The sequence below is a fragment of the Coffea eugenioides genome, chromosome 6 (genome assembly GCF_003713205.1).
Source record: "Coffea eugenioides isolate CCC68of chromosome 6, Ceug_1.0, whole genome shotgun sequence".
Taxonomy (NCBI): Eukaryota; Viridiplantae; Streptophyta; class Magnoliopsida; order Gentianales; family Rubiaceae; genus Coffea; species Coffea eugenioides.
In genome coordinates this window covers 24,974,371-24,991,334 of record NC_040040.1, presented here as the reverse complement: position 1 = coordinate 24,991,334, position 16,964 = coordinate 24,974,371, and the positions used below count along the sequence as shown (strand labels likewise).

The 16,964-nt window shown below is 41.8% G+C and overlaps 1 protein-coding gene across 1 annotated transcript; it reads left to right on the top strand.

Moving 5' to 3' along the window:
- Positions 1–4,242: 4,242 nt before the first annotated feature.
- LOC113773928 lies at positions 4,243–7,599 on the top strand. Its single transcript, XM_027318522.1, has 3 exons — positions 4,243–4,392; positions 4,588–4,870; positions 5,081–7,599. Exons 1-3 carry the CDS (start codon positions 4,243–4,245, stop codon positions 7,597–7,599), a joined length of 2,952 nt encoding a protein of 983 aa, XP_027174323.1.
- The last annotated feature ends 9,365 nt before the right edge of the window (positions 7,600–16,964 follow it).

Here is a 16,964-nt window from a genome sequence, read left to right as displayed (position 1 = left end):
TGAAGATATGGTGGAGAAGGCTATCAAGATTGAGCAAAGGCTCAAGAGGAGGGGTACAACCAGAAATTATAACTCTCATCCTCAACCATTTACTCGACCATTCCAGCCTAGAAGGGAAGAGAGAGGTTCGAATACTTGGACCACTCCAAAGCCGAAGCAAGATCAAGGGTCAAGCTCGCGGCCACCTTTTACTAAAACCGACTCCAAGGTTGTTTCAAAACCAACAATTGAAACTTCAAAACCTAGGAATCGTGACACCAAATGTTGGAGGTGTCAAGGAGTTGGGCATATTGCAAGTCAATGTCCAAACCCAAGGACCATGCTTGTCCTACCAAATGGAGACATTGTCACTGATGATGAAGAGGAGGATTACAAGGACATGCCTCCCTTGGTTGAAGAGGAAGATGAGATAGAGGAAGTTCCAACTCAAGACAAAGTTGGATTGGTAGCAAGAAGGGCCCTAGCTACGCAAGCTAGTAAGGATGAGCTTCAACGTGACAACATCTTTTACACTAGGTGCCATGTGACCAACAAGGTATGCAGCTTGGTGATTGACCCCGGAAGTTGCACTAATGTTGCTAGTGCATTGATGGTGGAGAAACTAAACTTGCCAACTAGTGAGCACCCCCGTCCCTACAAGCTTCAGTGGTTAAACAACAGTGGAGAGGTACGTGTTCTTAAACAAGTTCTGGTTACTTTTCGCATTGGTAGGTATGAAGATGATGTTATGTGTGATGTAGTACCAATGCAAGCTGCACATATACTCTTAGGGCGTCCTTGGCAATTTGACAAAAGAGTCACTTTTGATGGTTTCTTGAACAAATACTCTTTTATGCATAATTGTAAAAAGATTACACTTGCACCTCTTACACCTCAACAAGTACATGAGGATCAAGTTAGTCTACAAAAAGAGTATGACTTGCATGCTACCACCAAGAAGGACAACGCCAAAGCTAAGAAATTAGTGTTGGCCGACCCTTCTTCAAGCAAGTTGGATCACTCTCATTCGGTCTTCGTACCCGCACAAGAGAGAAAACCCAGCATGCTTGCCAAGGTGAAAGATGTGAGAAAGGCCTTGCATTCTAATCAGGTTTTATTTATTTTATTTGGCAAGGAATCCTTACTCACTAATGCTCTTGATGCTTCTTTGCCTAGTGTTATTACTAACCTCTTACAGGAGTATCAACATGTCTTTCCTGAGGATATACCTAATGGATTGCCTCCATTAAGGGGAATTGAACATCAAATTGATTTCATTCCTGGATCTTCCCTTCCAAACAAGGCACCATATAGGACCAATCCTGAGGAAACCAAGGAGCAACAACGACAAGTGGAGGAGTTGCTTGGTAAGGGTTGGATTCAAGAGAATCTAAGCCCTTGTGTTGTACCAGTTCTACTTGTTCCAACCAGCACTAGTCGGGTTACAATGGCCTTTGATGCCGCTTTTGCACGTCTTGATGCGTACAACGCGCAGCCCAACCAAACCTTGGTTCACCGGGCGTCCGCTCACGGTCCACCCATAGGCTTGAGACGTCACTTGTGTAACCATTATCATGGAACTCTTGCTGTCCGCAACATGTATCTACCACCACCACAAGTTTTCCTGGTGTCCCACAAGGGTGTCTTGATCTTTCTTTGCTTGAGAAGGCGACATGCAGGCTGCTTGGTGACTATACACATGCTCTCATCACCTTTGTTTTGTAAGAAGAGTCATGATTTGGGGACAAATCGCCTTTAAGAGGAGGGGAATGATGAGAATATAGAGACCAAGGCCCATTCCATTCAAGCACATGAGGAATTGGAAGATTCAAGTAAAGACTAGTTCGCGGAGTACTAGCTTGCTAATTAGGGTTTTAGTTTCCATTATTAGTTGTTTGTTAGCATTAATAATTTCGGACAATTTTCACTTCACTTTGGCCGAATTTGGAGTCTTAATTTTAGTCAATTAGTTGTTAGACATTTTCGCCCTTAATGAAGGGCAAGGTCGTCCATTGGACATTCTAGGGTTTGAGTCCTGTAAGGCTATATATAGCCTAGGTTTTCATTCATTAAAGGATAATTCAGATTTTATAAGATATATGTGAGTTATTTCACTCTCTCTTGCCTCAAGAGAATTTCCTTTGAATACTTGAGAATTAATCTCAAGTTGTTCATCGAACTTATCAATCAAGTAGTCTCCTTGATTGTGGCGTTCTTCTATCCATACTTTTGGTTCACTAAATTTGCTAGTCGTGGGTTAAGGAATCTCCTTAGTTCGTGGCTCGTGATTATAGAAGGGTCAAAGTTCCGCCAATCACCCCAACTTGGTGTTCGTCTAGATCCGTCTCACATCAGGCATAACTGGAGGAATGAGACTCGTAGGTAAGGTAATTGACAAACTACCTTCTTGATTATCAGATGGCTTGCCCTCGCCGCATCTACCAATTGTTAATACCGTCAACTGAGGTTCAACAATGGCCCACCTTCATGTTACCTAGTGAGCTGAATCAAGTAGCCCAATTTTTAGGATCAATTGGAGACTTTAAGCAGATCAAATCCAGCAATTATTTGGTAGAGGCTTTAGTTCATCTTTGGGACCCCGAGTGTACTGCTTTTAGAATAGGCAATAGGCAAATGACTATAACACTCGAAGAAGTAGCTGGCCTCCTTGGTTTACCCACACGTGGAACTGCCTTGGTGTTTCCATTTGCTTCCGACAAGGCCGAATTTTGTCAAATTATAGGATTGAAAGAGTCCGTGCTACGAGGGTCAGATCAGGGTGTCGCCGTGAATATTCTGTTTGAACGATTTGCGCCACGCGACGGATTCGAGAGGCATCTGACGGATTTTGTGTTCACTTCCAAGGCCTTATGGGAGCGCAAAAGGTCACTAGTATATGGGGTAGCTATGGCGGGGACCTATCTCTTTCCGCGAAAAGATCAAAAGATAGCCTTTAAATCAGCAAAAATTGTGAATGACCTTTTCTTAGGAATTCAGGGTAAGCAATGTTCTATAGTCCCGACCATTCTCGCAGATATTTTCTTAGCTTGTACTGGCTGTCGCAAGGGAGAAAAGTTTTTCCATGGGGCGAACTTGGTTTTATACATATGGGCTACGGGACATTTTAAGAGACAAGCATCAGTTGCCGATAGTTTGCCGGTGGTTGGATATAATTGGGTAGTCACACATCCCAAAAGAGTCAACGAGGGAGATCTACCAAAGAATGCATCCGAATGTGTGGACTACTTGGAAACATTGCAAGATTTCAACATTAGGTGGGTATTAGATTGGACAGACTGCTTTGAGCCGATACTTCGCACTAAGGAATCCGAACGTGTTCTCTTGTTGGGTACTCAAGGAGTCATCTCGTATACCCCGAAGAGATTTCTCAGACAACTAGGTCGCATTCAGGGGCCGCCACCGATTTTCGAGTTTAGTGAAGTCACCATTTTCTTTGATCGGGGGGTATGCCCAAAAGAGATCCCTATGAAGAGCCAAATCACTGAATCTTGGAGAACAATATCCGACGATAGAAGCATTCGCTATCTTCCGGAGCTCAAACAGAAGGGGGTAATGACCGCACTATACGAGGATTGGTTGAAAGATTCCACCACGCAAGGGTTGCAACATGAGCCGTATGAGGAAATTGAGAAGCTGAGAGCCATCATTAAAGCCAAGGACATGGAGGTGGTACAGTTGAAGAAATCCATCGAATCGCACAAAGAAAAGGCAGAAGAAAACAAGAGGTTATATGAGAAGGAGCGAGAAAGGCGCCAAGAGATGAAGCGGAAATGTGGGGAATTATATGATCAAGCCGAACGTGTCAAGATGCCATATGCAAGAGAAAGTAAAGACTCTGTACTAGATAGGCTTAGGAATTTTGGTGATCTTGTACGAAATCGCCTTCGCGATATGATGTAAACAGATGTATCTGGTTTCTGCAATGAAATGAATCTCTTTTCACAAAAGTGTTTGTCAAATAACAGGTTTGATTAACGGGTCTCATTCCGAAAGTATTGCATCATGCTAGGCCTACCCTTGGCACAAAAAGGGTCCCCCCATAGGACATGCATCCGAGTTGTTTGAATAATTACTAACTCATGCCTTTTTCTTTTTCCCTTTTGAATAAATTGCAGAAAGCTAATAACGATTGGTTTATCTAAAGAAGTCTTTTGCATTCTCAGGTAAAATTTCAACATAGCTTCTCGACGAAGCCCCATTATAACGCGATCCCGAAGTAAGGCCCAAAGGAATCGTGTAGACATGAGTACCCAGCAAGAGTCATCGGAAAAGACCGTTGCAACGACCCAGCCGGAGATTGCAAGTCCCGGGGTTCAGTTGACCGAATTGCTCACTAAATTTGGGGAGATGGCATCTGAAATGGCCGCCCAAAAGAAACTGATCGATGAGCTCGTTAGTAGCGGAGTGCAACCCGAGTCTCCGCCCATCAAACAAACACAATCCGAACCATTTGTTATTCCGCCAATTCAAACCACGTTACCATTTGTTATTCCTCCAATTCAAACCACGTTTGAGGGAACTTTCAACCCGCAATATGCTTATACTCAAAATCCTCCTTTCTATCCCCCTTATGGGCAAGGATTCCAGCCTCAGGGTGATCCAAACATGCATGTAAATCCACCGACTTTTTTCCAAACTACCGCAGAGCCCGTTGTGCCGGAGCACGTTTTTCAAAACAAGCCAGAAATGGGAGAGTCATCTGCCCCGGTTGATCTAAAGTTGCTTAAGCGATTGGATCGTTTCGATGAATTCATCCGCAAGAGCCAAGGTTTAAGCAAGCAAGGGGTGCTGGACTACGATGATTTGTGCCTATTTCCAAACGTACAACTGTCGGTGGGGTTCAAGACCCCGAAGTTCAACAAATATGATGGTACCAGCAACCCTAAAACGCACCTGCGCTTGTTTGCTAACAAGTTGGGCAAGCCAGTGGATGACGAGAATTTGCCGTTGAGATTATTTCCAGAAAGCTTAGAAGGGGATGCTCTCGATTGGTACTCCAACCTAAAGCCAGAGGAAGTGAAGACCTGGCTCGATCTGTCCAATGCCTTCATTCGACAATATGAGTATAACTGTGAGCTAGCGCCAACCCGGACTACTCTGGAAGGAACGAAAAGGAAGCCTTCTGAGGACCACAAGACCTATGCTAAGAGGTGGAGAAAGGTAGCTGCTAAGGTCGAGCCACCAATGACCGAGGATGAAATCATACGTACTTTCATAAAGGCCCATGATCCGCCGTACTTCGAAGAGATTTTCCGTATGACCGGATGTTCGTTTGCTGCAATTGTAAATAAACTTGAAGAATTTGACGACTTTGTAAGAGCTGGGAAAATTGTTAATGTATCTGCCCTGAAATCGCAAGTAGAAGCTTTGCAAGGGCGAGGAAGCAGTGAAAAGAAACCACCATTCAAAAAGAAAGAAGGAGATACAACCTTTGTTTGGAACCACAACCTTTCACCCCGACCCCGATGCCAACACAACCCAACCTACCAACAACCTTACCCTTACTACTATTCAAGCCCAAACCATGTATATACTACCAATATCCACCACCCTCGACCTCGCCCAAACTATACTAACCCACCTTCAGCCCCTTTCCAAATTTCCCAACCAAATCCACCCCAAAACCGACTTCGTCCACCATATAACCCAAGATTTCCTCCTCCAAATAGACCTGTTTACAATCATCCTCAACCTCATGAACCTTACAACCGACCCCCAAGCCGTACTTTTACCAATTTAGGTAGGCCTTTAGACCAACTGTACGACCAGTTAAAGGTCTCCGGAAAAATTGGTACAGTACCACCTCCTACCTATCCGTATGGCATGCCCGCTTGGTATAACCCGCAAGCTGTTTGCGCATATCATTCAGGGGCACCTGGGCATGCAACTTTGGATTGTAAGGCGCTAAAGCATAAAGTTCAGGATATGGTTGAGTCTGGAGAAATCGTGATCAGAAAGAGGGAGCCGCAAGGGCCAAACGTAAATCAAAACCCCTTGCCAGAGCACGTTGGGGTTATTATGGACGATGCGGAGTACGAGGAACAAATTAAGAAATTGGCAATAGAAGCTGAAGTGTTTGGGGTCACGGACCGACCGTTTGTCATAGAGTTGCCATTCGAAGAAGATAACAAGCCTTTTGTCTTAGATCTCACGCCAGCGGAGAATGAAGCTTTGAAACCAGTAGTCATCGAATTCCCGAAGCAGGAGCCCGTATTAAGTCTGCAACAAGTGCCGTGGAATTACGATGAGCCTAGCATACAGATCGGGGAAAATTCAACTGCAAAGAAGGAAGTGTCAGTAGTTACTAGATCGGGGAAGACTGTAAATCCATTTGAGACTACTACTCCAATTCAAGCCAATAGTTCTGAGCCACCCCTCAAACCAACAATTACCGAGAAAGAAGCCGTGGATTTCCTTAAACGATTCCAGAGAAGTGAATACAACATAGTGGAAAAGCTAAGCAAATCACCTGCCCAGATAACCATGTTGGACCTACTTTTCTCCTCGGACGTGCATAGGGATGCATTGATCGATGTATTAACAAGAGCTCAAATTCCGAGAGACATTTCTGTTGATAATTTTTCAAACGTGGTGGGGAGTGTATTATTCAAGAAGCAAATTGCTTTTTCTGATGATGAATTGCCGACGGAGGGCATTGGACATAATAAGGCGTTGTACATAACAGTGAGGTGCAACGGAAAAATGCTGCCTAAGGTGTTAATCGATAATGGATCCGCACTGAATATCTGTCCGTGGAGTACCTTAGAGAAACTAGGATTGCAAGACGTCAAGCTGAGGCCTTCAGGGACTATCGTTCGAGGGTTTGATGGAGCTCAAAGGGAGCCGATAGGAGAGGCAGATTTAGTAATCGAGATGGGGCCCGCCCAGTTTCAAATAACTTGCCAAGTCATGAACTTCCCGAGCATTTATAATATCTTGCTTGGAAGACCATGGATTCACAAGTCTGGGGCCGTGCCGTCTTCGTTGAATCAATTACTCAAGTTCGTGGTAAATGACAAGCTAATCACTATCTTTGCTGAAGAGGACTGCCTGGTGATCACCGATTCTGGAGTTAAAGAGGAGGGTAGTCAAAGTGTTACCATGTCCCCTCACAGCACATCCGATATAGTCTCCGTAAGTTGGATAACCACGGAGGAACAAACTCCCTCAAAAGCCAGTGTAATGATGGCCAGAGAAATGATTCGTGGAGGATACAAATTCGACAAGGGGTTGGGGCGTGAACTACAAGGGATCCTGAAGCCAGTGAAGATAGTAGAAAAGAGAGATACCTTCGGTTTGGGTTTCAGACCAACCGCCAAGGATTTCAAGGAGATGAAAGAGCGTAAAAGAGCAGAAAAGGAGGGCCGGCAAAGGGTTTTCGATATTCCACCACTGTGGTATACTTTTCCCCGGCCAACTGAAATAATCACATCAGAGGGTAATTCAACTGAAGAAATCGAGAATAGTTTGTCCCAGTTGTTCGTTGGGGCAATATTTGAAGACAATTTCCTGAGCGAGGCCGAATTTCCTGACATCCCTGAGGGGTCTATTTCTAATTGGACTGCCGAGTTCCTGCCTGTTCAGAAGGAGTTTCGGTAAATCTAGGGGGTTTGTCATTTATATGGATTCATGGAAAAGTACTTTTGCATCTGTAAATAGTTAATGAAAGCATCTTTACTTTCGGCTAAAATTTGCATATGTAAATATTGTTTCCGTTTGCTTTCTTTTGTTTTGCTTTCAATCAAAGGTTTTATGAAAATGCACAAGTTGTTCTTGACATGTTGTTGTTTATTCGTTTGTTTATATTCATATTGCTTGTTTCATTTGTTTGTTGTATGTTTATTTGCTTATTATCCCACATTCGTTAATTCTTTCAGATGGCCAAAAATAAAATTATTTGATCCTTTGGATATCACAATTCTGGAATTCGATAATGGCAATCTCTATATCACTCATGACTTGGAGGTTTGTGAATCCGAACTCCAAAGCGAGAGTGATAATGAGGAAGTATCCGATTCGTTTGCAAAGGATCTTGAACAATATGAGGAAAAACCGAAACCGAACCTGGAAGAAACAGAAAAGGTTAACATTGGAACTGAGGATGAAGTTAAGGAGGTGCAGATTAGTATTCATTTGAATAAGAGCCAGAAAAAGGAGATGCTTGAGTTCTTGACTATGTTCCAGGATGTATTTGCGTGGTCCTATGATGATATGACTGGTATTTCAACTGACGTGGTAGTGCACAGGTTACCCACAGACCCTTCTTTTCCACCCGTAAAGCAAAAACCCAGAAAATTCAAACCAGATATGAGCCTCAAAATAAAAGAGCAAATTGAAAAACAACTCAAAACCAACATTATCATTGTTTCCCATTACCCAATTTGGCTTTCAAACCCAGTCCCTGTTCCAAAAAAGAGTGGAGAGGTGAGAGTTTGTGTTGACTATAGAGACCTTAATAAAGCCAGTCCTAAAGATGATTTCCCTCTACCAAATATTCACATTCTCTTAGACAATACTGCCGGACATGAGATTGAATCCTTTTGCGATTGTTTTGCTGGCTACCACCAAATTTTGATGGCAGAAGAGGATAGGGAGAAGACTGCTTTCATTACCCCTTGGGGTACCTTTTGCTACCGAGTCATGCCTTTCGGTTTAAAGAATGCTGGAGCAACGTATCAGAGGACCATGACAACCCTATTTCATGATATGATCCACCGGGAGATGGAGGTCTACGTGGATGACATCATAATCAAGTCTAAAAGGACGGAGGACCACTTGGATGATTTGAGGAAGCTATTTGAAAGGCTGCGAAAATACAATTTGAAGTTAAATCCTGCGAAATGCGCCTTTGGGGCACCAGCTGGTAAATTGTTGGGTTTCATCGTGAGCAAGAGAGGCATAGAGATAGATCCGGCAAAAATCAAAGCCATTCGAGATATGCCAGTGCCAAAGACTCAGAAAGACGTGAAAAGCTTCTTAGGAAAGATCAACTTTATTGGGAGGTTCATTGCCCAATTAACGGCCACATGTGAGCCGTTGTTCAAATTATTAAGAAAGAATGTGCCGTTGTACTGGAATGAGGAGTGTCAACAGGCTTTCGACAAGATTAAAGATTATTTGCTGCAGCCTCCGGTCCTGGTGCCACCCAAACCGGGCCGACCGCTGATCATGTACTTATCTGTGCTCGACGGAGCCGTAGGTTGCGTTCTCGGGCAACACGATGACTCTGGAAGGAAAGAACAGGCCATTTACTACCTAAGCAAGAAGTTCACGCAGTACGAGGCTAATTATTCATTCATCGAGAAGAGCTGCTGTGCATTGGCCTGGGCGGCTCAAAAGCTGAGACATTACCTGTTGAGCCATACCACTTATCTTATTTCCCGATCTGATCCTTTGAAGTATCTTTTGGAGAAGCCGATGTTGACTGGGCGTCTAGCTAAGTGGCAGATAGTTCTCTCAGAGTTCGATATTGTTTTCACTTCTCAGAAGGCCGTCAAGGGGCAAGCTATAGCTGATCATTTGGCGGAAAATCCGAGGGATGATGACTATCAACCACTTCACACCTATTTCCCTGATGAAAAGATCTTATTTGTAGGCGCCACGGACGATATAAGTGAGCAGAGCCCTGAATGGAGGCTTTTCTTCGACGGAGCTTCAAATTCGCTCGGAGCTGGAATTGGAGCCGTTCTGGTTTCGCCTGAAGGAAAACACTACCCTGCCGCTGCCAAATTACAATTTCCTTGCACAAACAACATGGCTGAGTATGAAGCCTGCATTTTTGGTCTCAAAATGGCTTTGGAAATGGAGATCAAGGAGTTGGTAGCTTTCAGTGATTCCGATTTACTCGTGCACCAAACTTTGAAGCAGTGGATAACCAAAGATTCAAAAATTCTGCCCTACCATTGTAGTTTGCTCACTCTGGCCAAGCAATTTCAAAATTTGGAGTTCAGACATCTCCCACGAGCCCGAAACGCATTTGCCGATGCTTTGGCCACCTTAGCTTCTATGATTCAGTATCCAGATGAGTTGAAGATCGAACCGATCCAGATTCAGTTTCAAGACAAGCCAGCCCACTGTTGGGCTGTAGACAAGTCTTCTGACAGTATTCCTTGGTTCAATGATATTAAGGAGTTCCTCAAAACTGGGTCTTATCCTCTCCATGCTGGTTCAAAAGACAAGAGTTTTCTGCGTAGAATGGCTTCTAAATTTTTCTTAAATGGTGAAGTGTTGTACAAAAGAACCTCTGATTTGAACCTTTTAAGGTGCGTTGATGAAGATGAAGCTCAGTATATGATGAAAGAAGTGCATAGTGGCGTTTGTGGACCTCACATGAATGGCCATTTGCTAGCGAAGAAAATCATGAGAACCGGATACTTCTGGCTTACTATGGAGCATGATTGTATAGACTTTGTCCGGAGATGTATAAAATGCCAAATGCACGGTGACATTATACGCGCTCCACCCACTGAGTTGCATAGCATGACCGCCCCGTGGCCCTGTTCAATGTGGGGTATGGACGTGATTGGTACAATCGATCCTCCTGCTTCAAATGGACATCGATTTATATTGGTGGCGATTGAGTATTTTACCAAGTGGGTTGAAGCGGAATCATTCAAACATGTGACGAAGAAGATAGTTGCCAATTTCTTGAGAGATCACATCATCTGTCGCTTTGGGGTACCCGAAACGCTTATCACTGACAATGCCAAAAATCTGAACAATGACATGGTGGATGGACTATGCGAGCAATTCAAGATCAGACACCACAACTCCGCCATTTATAGGCCTCAGATGAATGGAGCCGTAGAAGCCGCGAACAAGAATTTGAAAAAGATTATTCGCAAAATGACTGAAAGGCATCGCGATTGGCATGACAAGTTGCCTTATGCACTAATGGCGTATCGGACTTCTATCCGGACATCGACTGGGGCAACGCCATATTCACTGATGTATGGAATGGAAGCTGTATTACCAGCCGAAGTTGAAATTCCTTCGTTGCGAATCCTCATGGAAGCTAAATTGGAAGAGGCTGATTGGATAAAGCAGCGCCATGAACAATTGACGTCGATCGATGAAAGGCGATTCAACGCTATCTGTCATGGTCAGTGCTATCAGAAGCGTGTGGCCCGGGCTTACAACAAAAAGGTCCATCGGCGGGCATTTGAAGAAGGTGATAAGGTACTGAAGCGGATTTTGTCGATGCAAGATGAAGCTAAAGGCAAATTTGCTCCAAATTGGCAAGGGCCGTTCATTGTCCAAAAGGTATTACCTGGCGGAGCTCTTATCTTGGCAGAAATGGATGGACGAGCATTCCCTCAACCCATCAACTCAGATATGTGCAAAAAGTTTTTCATTTGATCATGCAAATTTTCTTTAGAAATTCATGCAAATGGCGAAATGCAAGTCAGGCCATCTTCTTTTACACTTAAAAGATATTTTATCCCTACTTGTCCCCTTTGAGCCATCAGAATTGACAAAATTTTCGTTTGATAACCCCTGAGAATTGCAAACCCCACACTGGGGCAAAATTTTAATTTTGAAAGAGAGATGAGCAAAAGAAAGAAAAAAGAACCCCACACTGGGGCAAATTTAGTTTTCAAAGAAAAGTGCAAAAGTAAGGAAAATGCAATGAAGAAAATGCAAAGAGTGAAAGTCCGACCAAACTGGGGCAAATTTTTCCCGGTTTCGTTCAAAATCGGAAATGATTTCGAAATAGGGCAATCCCAGTTTATTTTACCCCTGGCATCGAATTTGCTTTCAAGCCTTAACCTTTCTGGAAAAACACCCTACCTGACCTCATTACAAAACCCAAAGTCCTGGCTTCCGTCATTTGTTGCATTTCTATTAGCAAAATTTGATAATCAACTGGCAAGTGATGTCCGTAATGCCTTCGCCAAATCTACGAGGGAAGTGCATTTTACTGATGCCTGAAACCTTTTAACTCATATTTCTGAGTCGATCATGGTCGAGATGTGTTTTTATTCTTTAGGTGAAAACCCGAAAGGGCGCCTTGTAAAAGAAAAAAGAAAAAGAAAAAAAAAAGGAAAAGAAAAAGCAAAAACAAAAAGGGTAGGGGCAACCTTGGTGAAAACCCGAAAGGGCGCCAAGGCGGGTTTTTCACAACAGACGAGCGCGAGAAGGAACAGCTGATGACCTGGTTCGTTTGGGGTTTTTCCTCATGTTTGTGATACTTTTGCCAGTATCGGATTCCGTAGCAAAATATCCAAAGTCTTGAATATGATTTTCGTTGGCTAAAATTGTATTGTTCTTTACAAATATTCTTTTGCAAAATGTATCTTTATGAACCTTTTGGTTGTTCTCAATTATTTGTGTATAACTGCTTATGATTGTCTACATTCTTTTGCATGCTCATCTTTGCCTGACATAGGAAATAATCTTGCATATACATTGATTGTTATAGGATAAATTTTCACGCCATCATTCTTTCACCATTGAATTCAAATGAATGATAAACCCAAAGGTTTGCGCAAAAATAGGGGATTCAATCATCAGTTACAGGGAGTAACATGCAACAAAGCTACCACCTGGATTGGGTAACGTGGTCAATCCGTATTTTATCAGTCTCAGAATTTGCAAAGTCACAAGTTCGACCAAGACGGATGCCGCAGAACAGAGGCAAAAATAGTACGAGACTCATGTTTACACGATTCTCAAGGCAAACCGGATCAAATAATGGTGGCAAATCCATTATTATGTATTCTTTTCTTGCAGGAACACTGCGGTCACAAAATGAAAGCGATCATTCTCTTTTTCAAATCTAAAGCAATGTTATTTGCAAAGTTGGATTATAAGGACCAACACCAGCCATCGCTTCAACTACAGAGATCCAACCTCCCTCTAGGTACCAAAAATTTGAACTACTCTCAGGTAAAAATTCAATTTTTTGTCTCAAACTTCCCCAGTGAAGTCCATTTAATTTCTGTTCGGGTCAGTCCCGTTTAAATTCCTGTTCGGGTCGGGTCCCGTTTAAATTAAATTCCAGTGTTCGGGTCAGTCCCGTTTAAATTCCTGTTCGGGTCAGTCCCGTTTAAATTCTGTTCGGGTCAGTCCCGTTTAAATTTCTGTTCGGGTCAGTCCCGTTTAAATTCCTGTTCGGGTCAGTCCCGTTTAAATTTCTGTTCGGGTCAGTCCCGTTTAAATTCCTGTTCGGGTCAGTCCCGTTTAAATCTGTTCGGGTCAGTCCCGATTTTCTGTTCGGGTCAGTCCCGTTTAAATCTGTCGGGTCAGTCCCGTTTTAAACTCTGTTCGGGTCAGTCCCGTTTAAATTTCTGTTCGGGTCAGTCCCGTTTTAAATTCTGTTCGGGTCAGTCCCGTTTAAATCTGTTCGGGTCAGTCCCGTTTAAATTTCTGTTCGGGTCAGTCCCGTTTTAAATTCTGTTCGGGTCAGTCCCGTTTAAATTCCTGTTCGGGTCAGTCCCGTTTAAATTCTTGTTCGGGTCAGTCCCGCTTTAAATTTCTTGTCTCAGTCAATTCCTTGTTAAAATTTTCTTTCAAAAGAGGTCAGTCCTCATTTTCAAAAATGGCAGTCGTTCGAGTCGTTCGTGACCGAATGAAACAGGTAAGTATTTGGTGTCCACTTCTTTGTCTCAAGTTTTTTCAAAACTCAGACAAAGAGGGGCAAACTGTAGACACCAAATTTTGAATGATTTTATGTAGCATCTATTTCATGATTTTCATTTTAGATTGCTTGCATTTTAGTTGTTATGATATTTTAGTTTTATTCATTTTCGCCCTTTTAGTTGACCTATTTCATTTGCTATTTATTCTTGTTTACTTTTAGTTTTAGTTTTTAGTTTTAGTTTTTTAAATTAGCATAGAGTTTTTAGAAAAAGAAAAGGGAAACATAAAAATATGTTTTAGTCATTTTTGTTTTATTCAATGCTTTCTTGAAGGAAAAATGAAAATGAAAAAATCATAAAAAAGGAGAAAAGGAGGAAAAAGAAGAAAAATTCAAAAAATAGGCTTTAGTTGGATTGGAAAATTGAAAAAAAAGGAAAAAGGGAAAATTTGTTCACAAAAATATGTTTATTTCTTTCTTTGGGCACTTTAGTTAAGTTATTTTGCGAAAAAAAGAAAATGAAAAATTTAAAAATTTAAAAATGGCCGTTTTTGTTTAGTTTTTTGTTTAAAATTATTTTTGTTTTATTATTATTATTATTACCTGGTTTTTGTCAATTTGTTATTATTATTATTATTTATATTTTATCATTTCTGTATTAATTAAGTTGAAAGTAAAAAAAAAAAAAAAAAAAAAAAAAAAAAAAACTGCACGGCACGCACGCTGCAATTTTTTGCAGCGTGCAAAAGGCACACATAGGAGCCATCGGATGGCCAGGGAAAAGAGGGTTTAAGGGGGATGATTTCCAACCATTGAACATAGGGTTTTGGGGGTGTTTAGCTGGATATAAAAGCAGAAGAAAGCAGCAGCCGCAAGGGGAGGATTCTTGGGGGAGTGAAGGGCGATAGAAAAAAAACAGCAAGAGAAAGAGAGGGGAACCGACGAAGGGGGAGAGCTCTGGGAAGAGGGAAAAGTGAGAGATTGAGGGAGGAGACCAAGAGCTGGGGCTGTGGGTAGGCTAGACGGCAAAGGGAAAGGTTTGAGAGTTAAAAGGGTTGGAACTAGTGGCGACCACAGAGAAACGGGAGAGGAAGTTACGGCTGAGAAAGTCATCAACAAAGGAAAAGAAAAGCAAGGATTCTTCAATACTACTACCGTTGATCTGCCTGGGCGTTGATTTCCGGAGACCAGCGCCATTTTTTAGTCTTCACGGCTGATTTACTTCACCAACGTTTGCAGGTGATTCTAGTCTTTCTTGCCGTCATTTTCATACCATTTGGGAAGATCTGGGTTTCATTGCATGATTTTTCTCTCTCTCTTTGTGCACGCCATGCTTGGTTCTCCTGCCTTCGTGGGTTCATCTCTAGTTTTGGCTATATCCCTGTTCGTTAATTTGTTTTGGCTATATCTCTGTGTTTGAATCGTGTTTGCTATAGGTCATAGAGCCCAGGATATAGAAGCCTTTTCTAGTTTCCTTTAGCCGATAGTTTAATCCTCAAATTTGCTGGAAGGAGGTTGTAGAAATTTTTCAGATTTGGCAGGTTCTTGTTTCCCTTTAATTTTGTATTCAAACATGAGAGTGTTGGGGTTTCTAAATGTGTTATATGCATGCTGCTGAATTGATAGAGAGGAAAGTCACCACCCGGCTTGTTAGTCATCTTAGATTGCAAAATTTTGCTGCATTCTGGTCTTGCCGATATTTCTAGCAGCCATCATCCCAAATTTGCTGTCTTAATCCCGCAATAGGAGTGTAGTCTTGGGCTTGAGGAATGAGATGGAAGGTTTGGTGTTGATGTTCATGTGTTTGGGGTTTAAGGAAATGCTTGGAAATATGTCTAAACATTGCTGGAAATGTATCAGCATGCTTGAACTCGATGCTTCAGAGTTTTATCTTTTGTTTGTTCTTTCATTTCGGTTCCAAGCTTGACTGAATTTATTAGATGATAATTCCAGCTTGTTTCTGTGTGGTTTGCTTGCATAAATGTGTTTAATTGGAATAAGAAAATGGCACGAATGTGATTGCAAGAAAAGCTGAAAGTTATAGAAAAATTGCAGCAGTGTCCGTCCCTTCAAAGAAAAAACTGTGTTTGAGTTTTGTTCCAGAAATTTTGCATCAGCTTTTTCTATTTTTGAACTCCTCCCTATGTCTTTGCTTGATTGATTGTCCATGATTTGTTTGTTTAGTTCAAAGTTCAGATATTAGATCAAGGAAACTTTGGTTAAGGTATAGGTTTGAATCTGAATTGGGTCTTGGAAGGTGAAGCCGAGAAGCTTGCAGCAGTTTCATGCTTGTTTTTCTTTTCTTCTTTTCCAGATTTTTGCATGAGATCTTTCCTAAGTTCTTGCATGTTTGGATGATGACAACAATGTAATTGGTTATCTAGTTTAAAAGTTGTGAATTTGTATTTAAATTGCTGCTCCTGAATAGCAAATGGTATGTTTGGGATTTGGGTTTCGGTTGGTGAAAGAATAGCAGAAATATTGCAGAGATGTATTTCTTCGTGAGATTGCATGCATTTGCATGAAAATGTTTTCCAAAAATTGCAAAATCCACCCCTCAAGTCTTCCTAGACTCACTACGGCCCAAATAATTAGAAAATTAATCAATTGGGTCCCTGTAATTTTTTCAGCAATGCTATAAAGACCCAATTAGGTTCCATTTCTTGCAATTAGGCCCTAAAATGTTTGCATTTGAACCATTCCTCCACCTTTTCTTTGCCTTCGAACCTTTGAAGTTCTTAAAAGTGCTTGATTGAGTTTGAATGCTTGGGTAGTGTTCACAATTGAGTCTTTGGTAGCTTCAACTTCGCAACTCGATTGCTCATTTGCTTTCGTTCGTTTGGGTGGCACTTAATGCATGATTTTGTGAACCTTAGGTCTACATGAGCTTATGTTTGTCTATTTTCTTTAATTTTCTTAAATAAATTTGTTGCTTAACCTTTTTCTAGCCTTTGGACCTTTGAAATTCCTAAAAATATTTGATTGAGTTTGAATGCTTGGTTAGTGTTCACATTTGAGTATTTGGTAGCATTAATGTTTTAATTCAATTGCTTGTTTGCTTTCATTGGTTACCATGTTTTGCTAAGGTGATGCTTAATGCATGGATTGGTGAACCTTGTGCCTAAATGAGCTTGTGATTGCCTATTTCCCTTAATCTCCCTAAAATAAGTTGATTACTTGACTTTGTCTTGCTTTTGGACCTTTAAAGCTCTTAAAACGTTTTAGTTGGTTTTGGTTTGATTGATTGATGGTTGTTTTTGGATCCTAAAAGGCAAGTGAAACCACTCATTGACCCGTATTTGATCTTAGGCATTTAAGTGCTTCTAATTGTTCAATTCCATGTTTATGTGTTGGATTGCTTGACCCGTGTTTTGTTTTGGACCTT

What these genes read in the sequence shown, in the direction of transcription:
- LOC113773928 (XM_027318522.1), top strand. Translation starts at nt 4,243, where the DNA reads ATGAGTACCCAGCAAGAGTCATCGGAAAAGACCGTTGCAACGACCCAG. An exon ending in AGAAACTGATCGATGAGCTC is followed by an intron (nt 4,393 to 4,587) that starts GTTAGTAGCGGA and finishes CAAGGATTCCAG; the next exon opens with CCTCAGGGTGATCCAAACAT. An exon ending in GAAGTTCAACAAATATGATG is followed by an intron (nt 4,871 to 5,080) that starts GTACCAGCAACC and finishes ACTGTGAGCTAG; the next exon opens with CGCCAACCCGGACTACTCTG.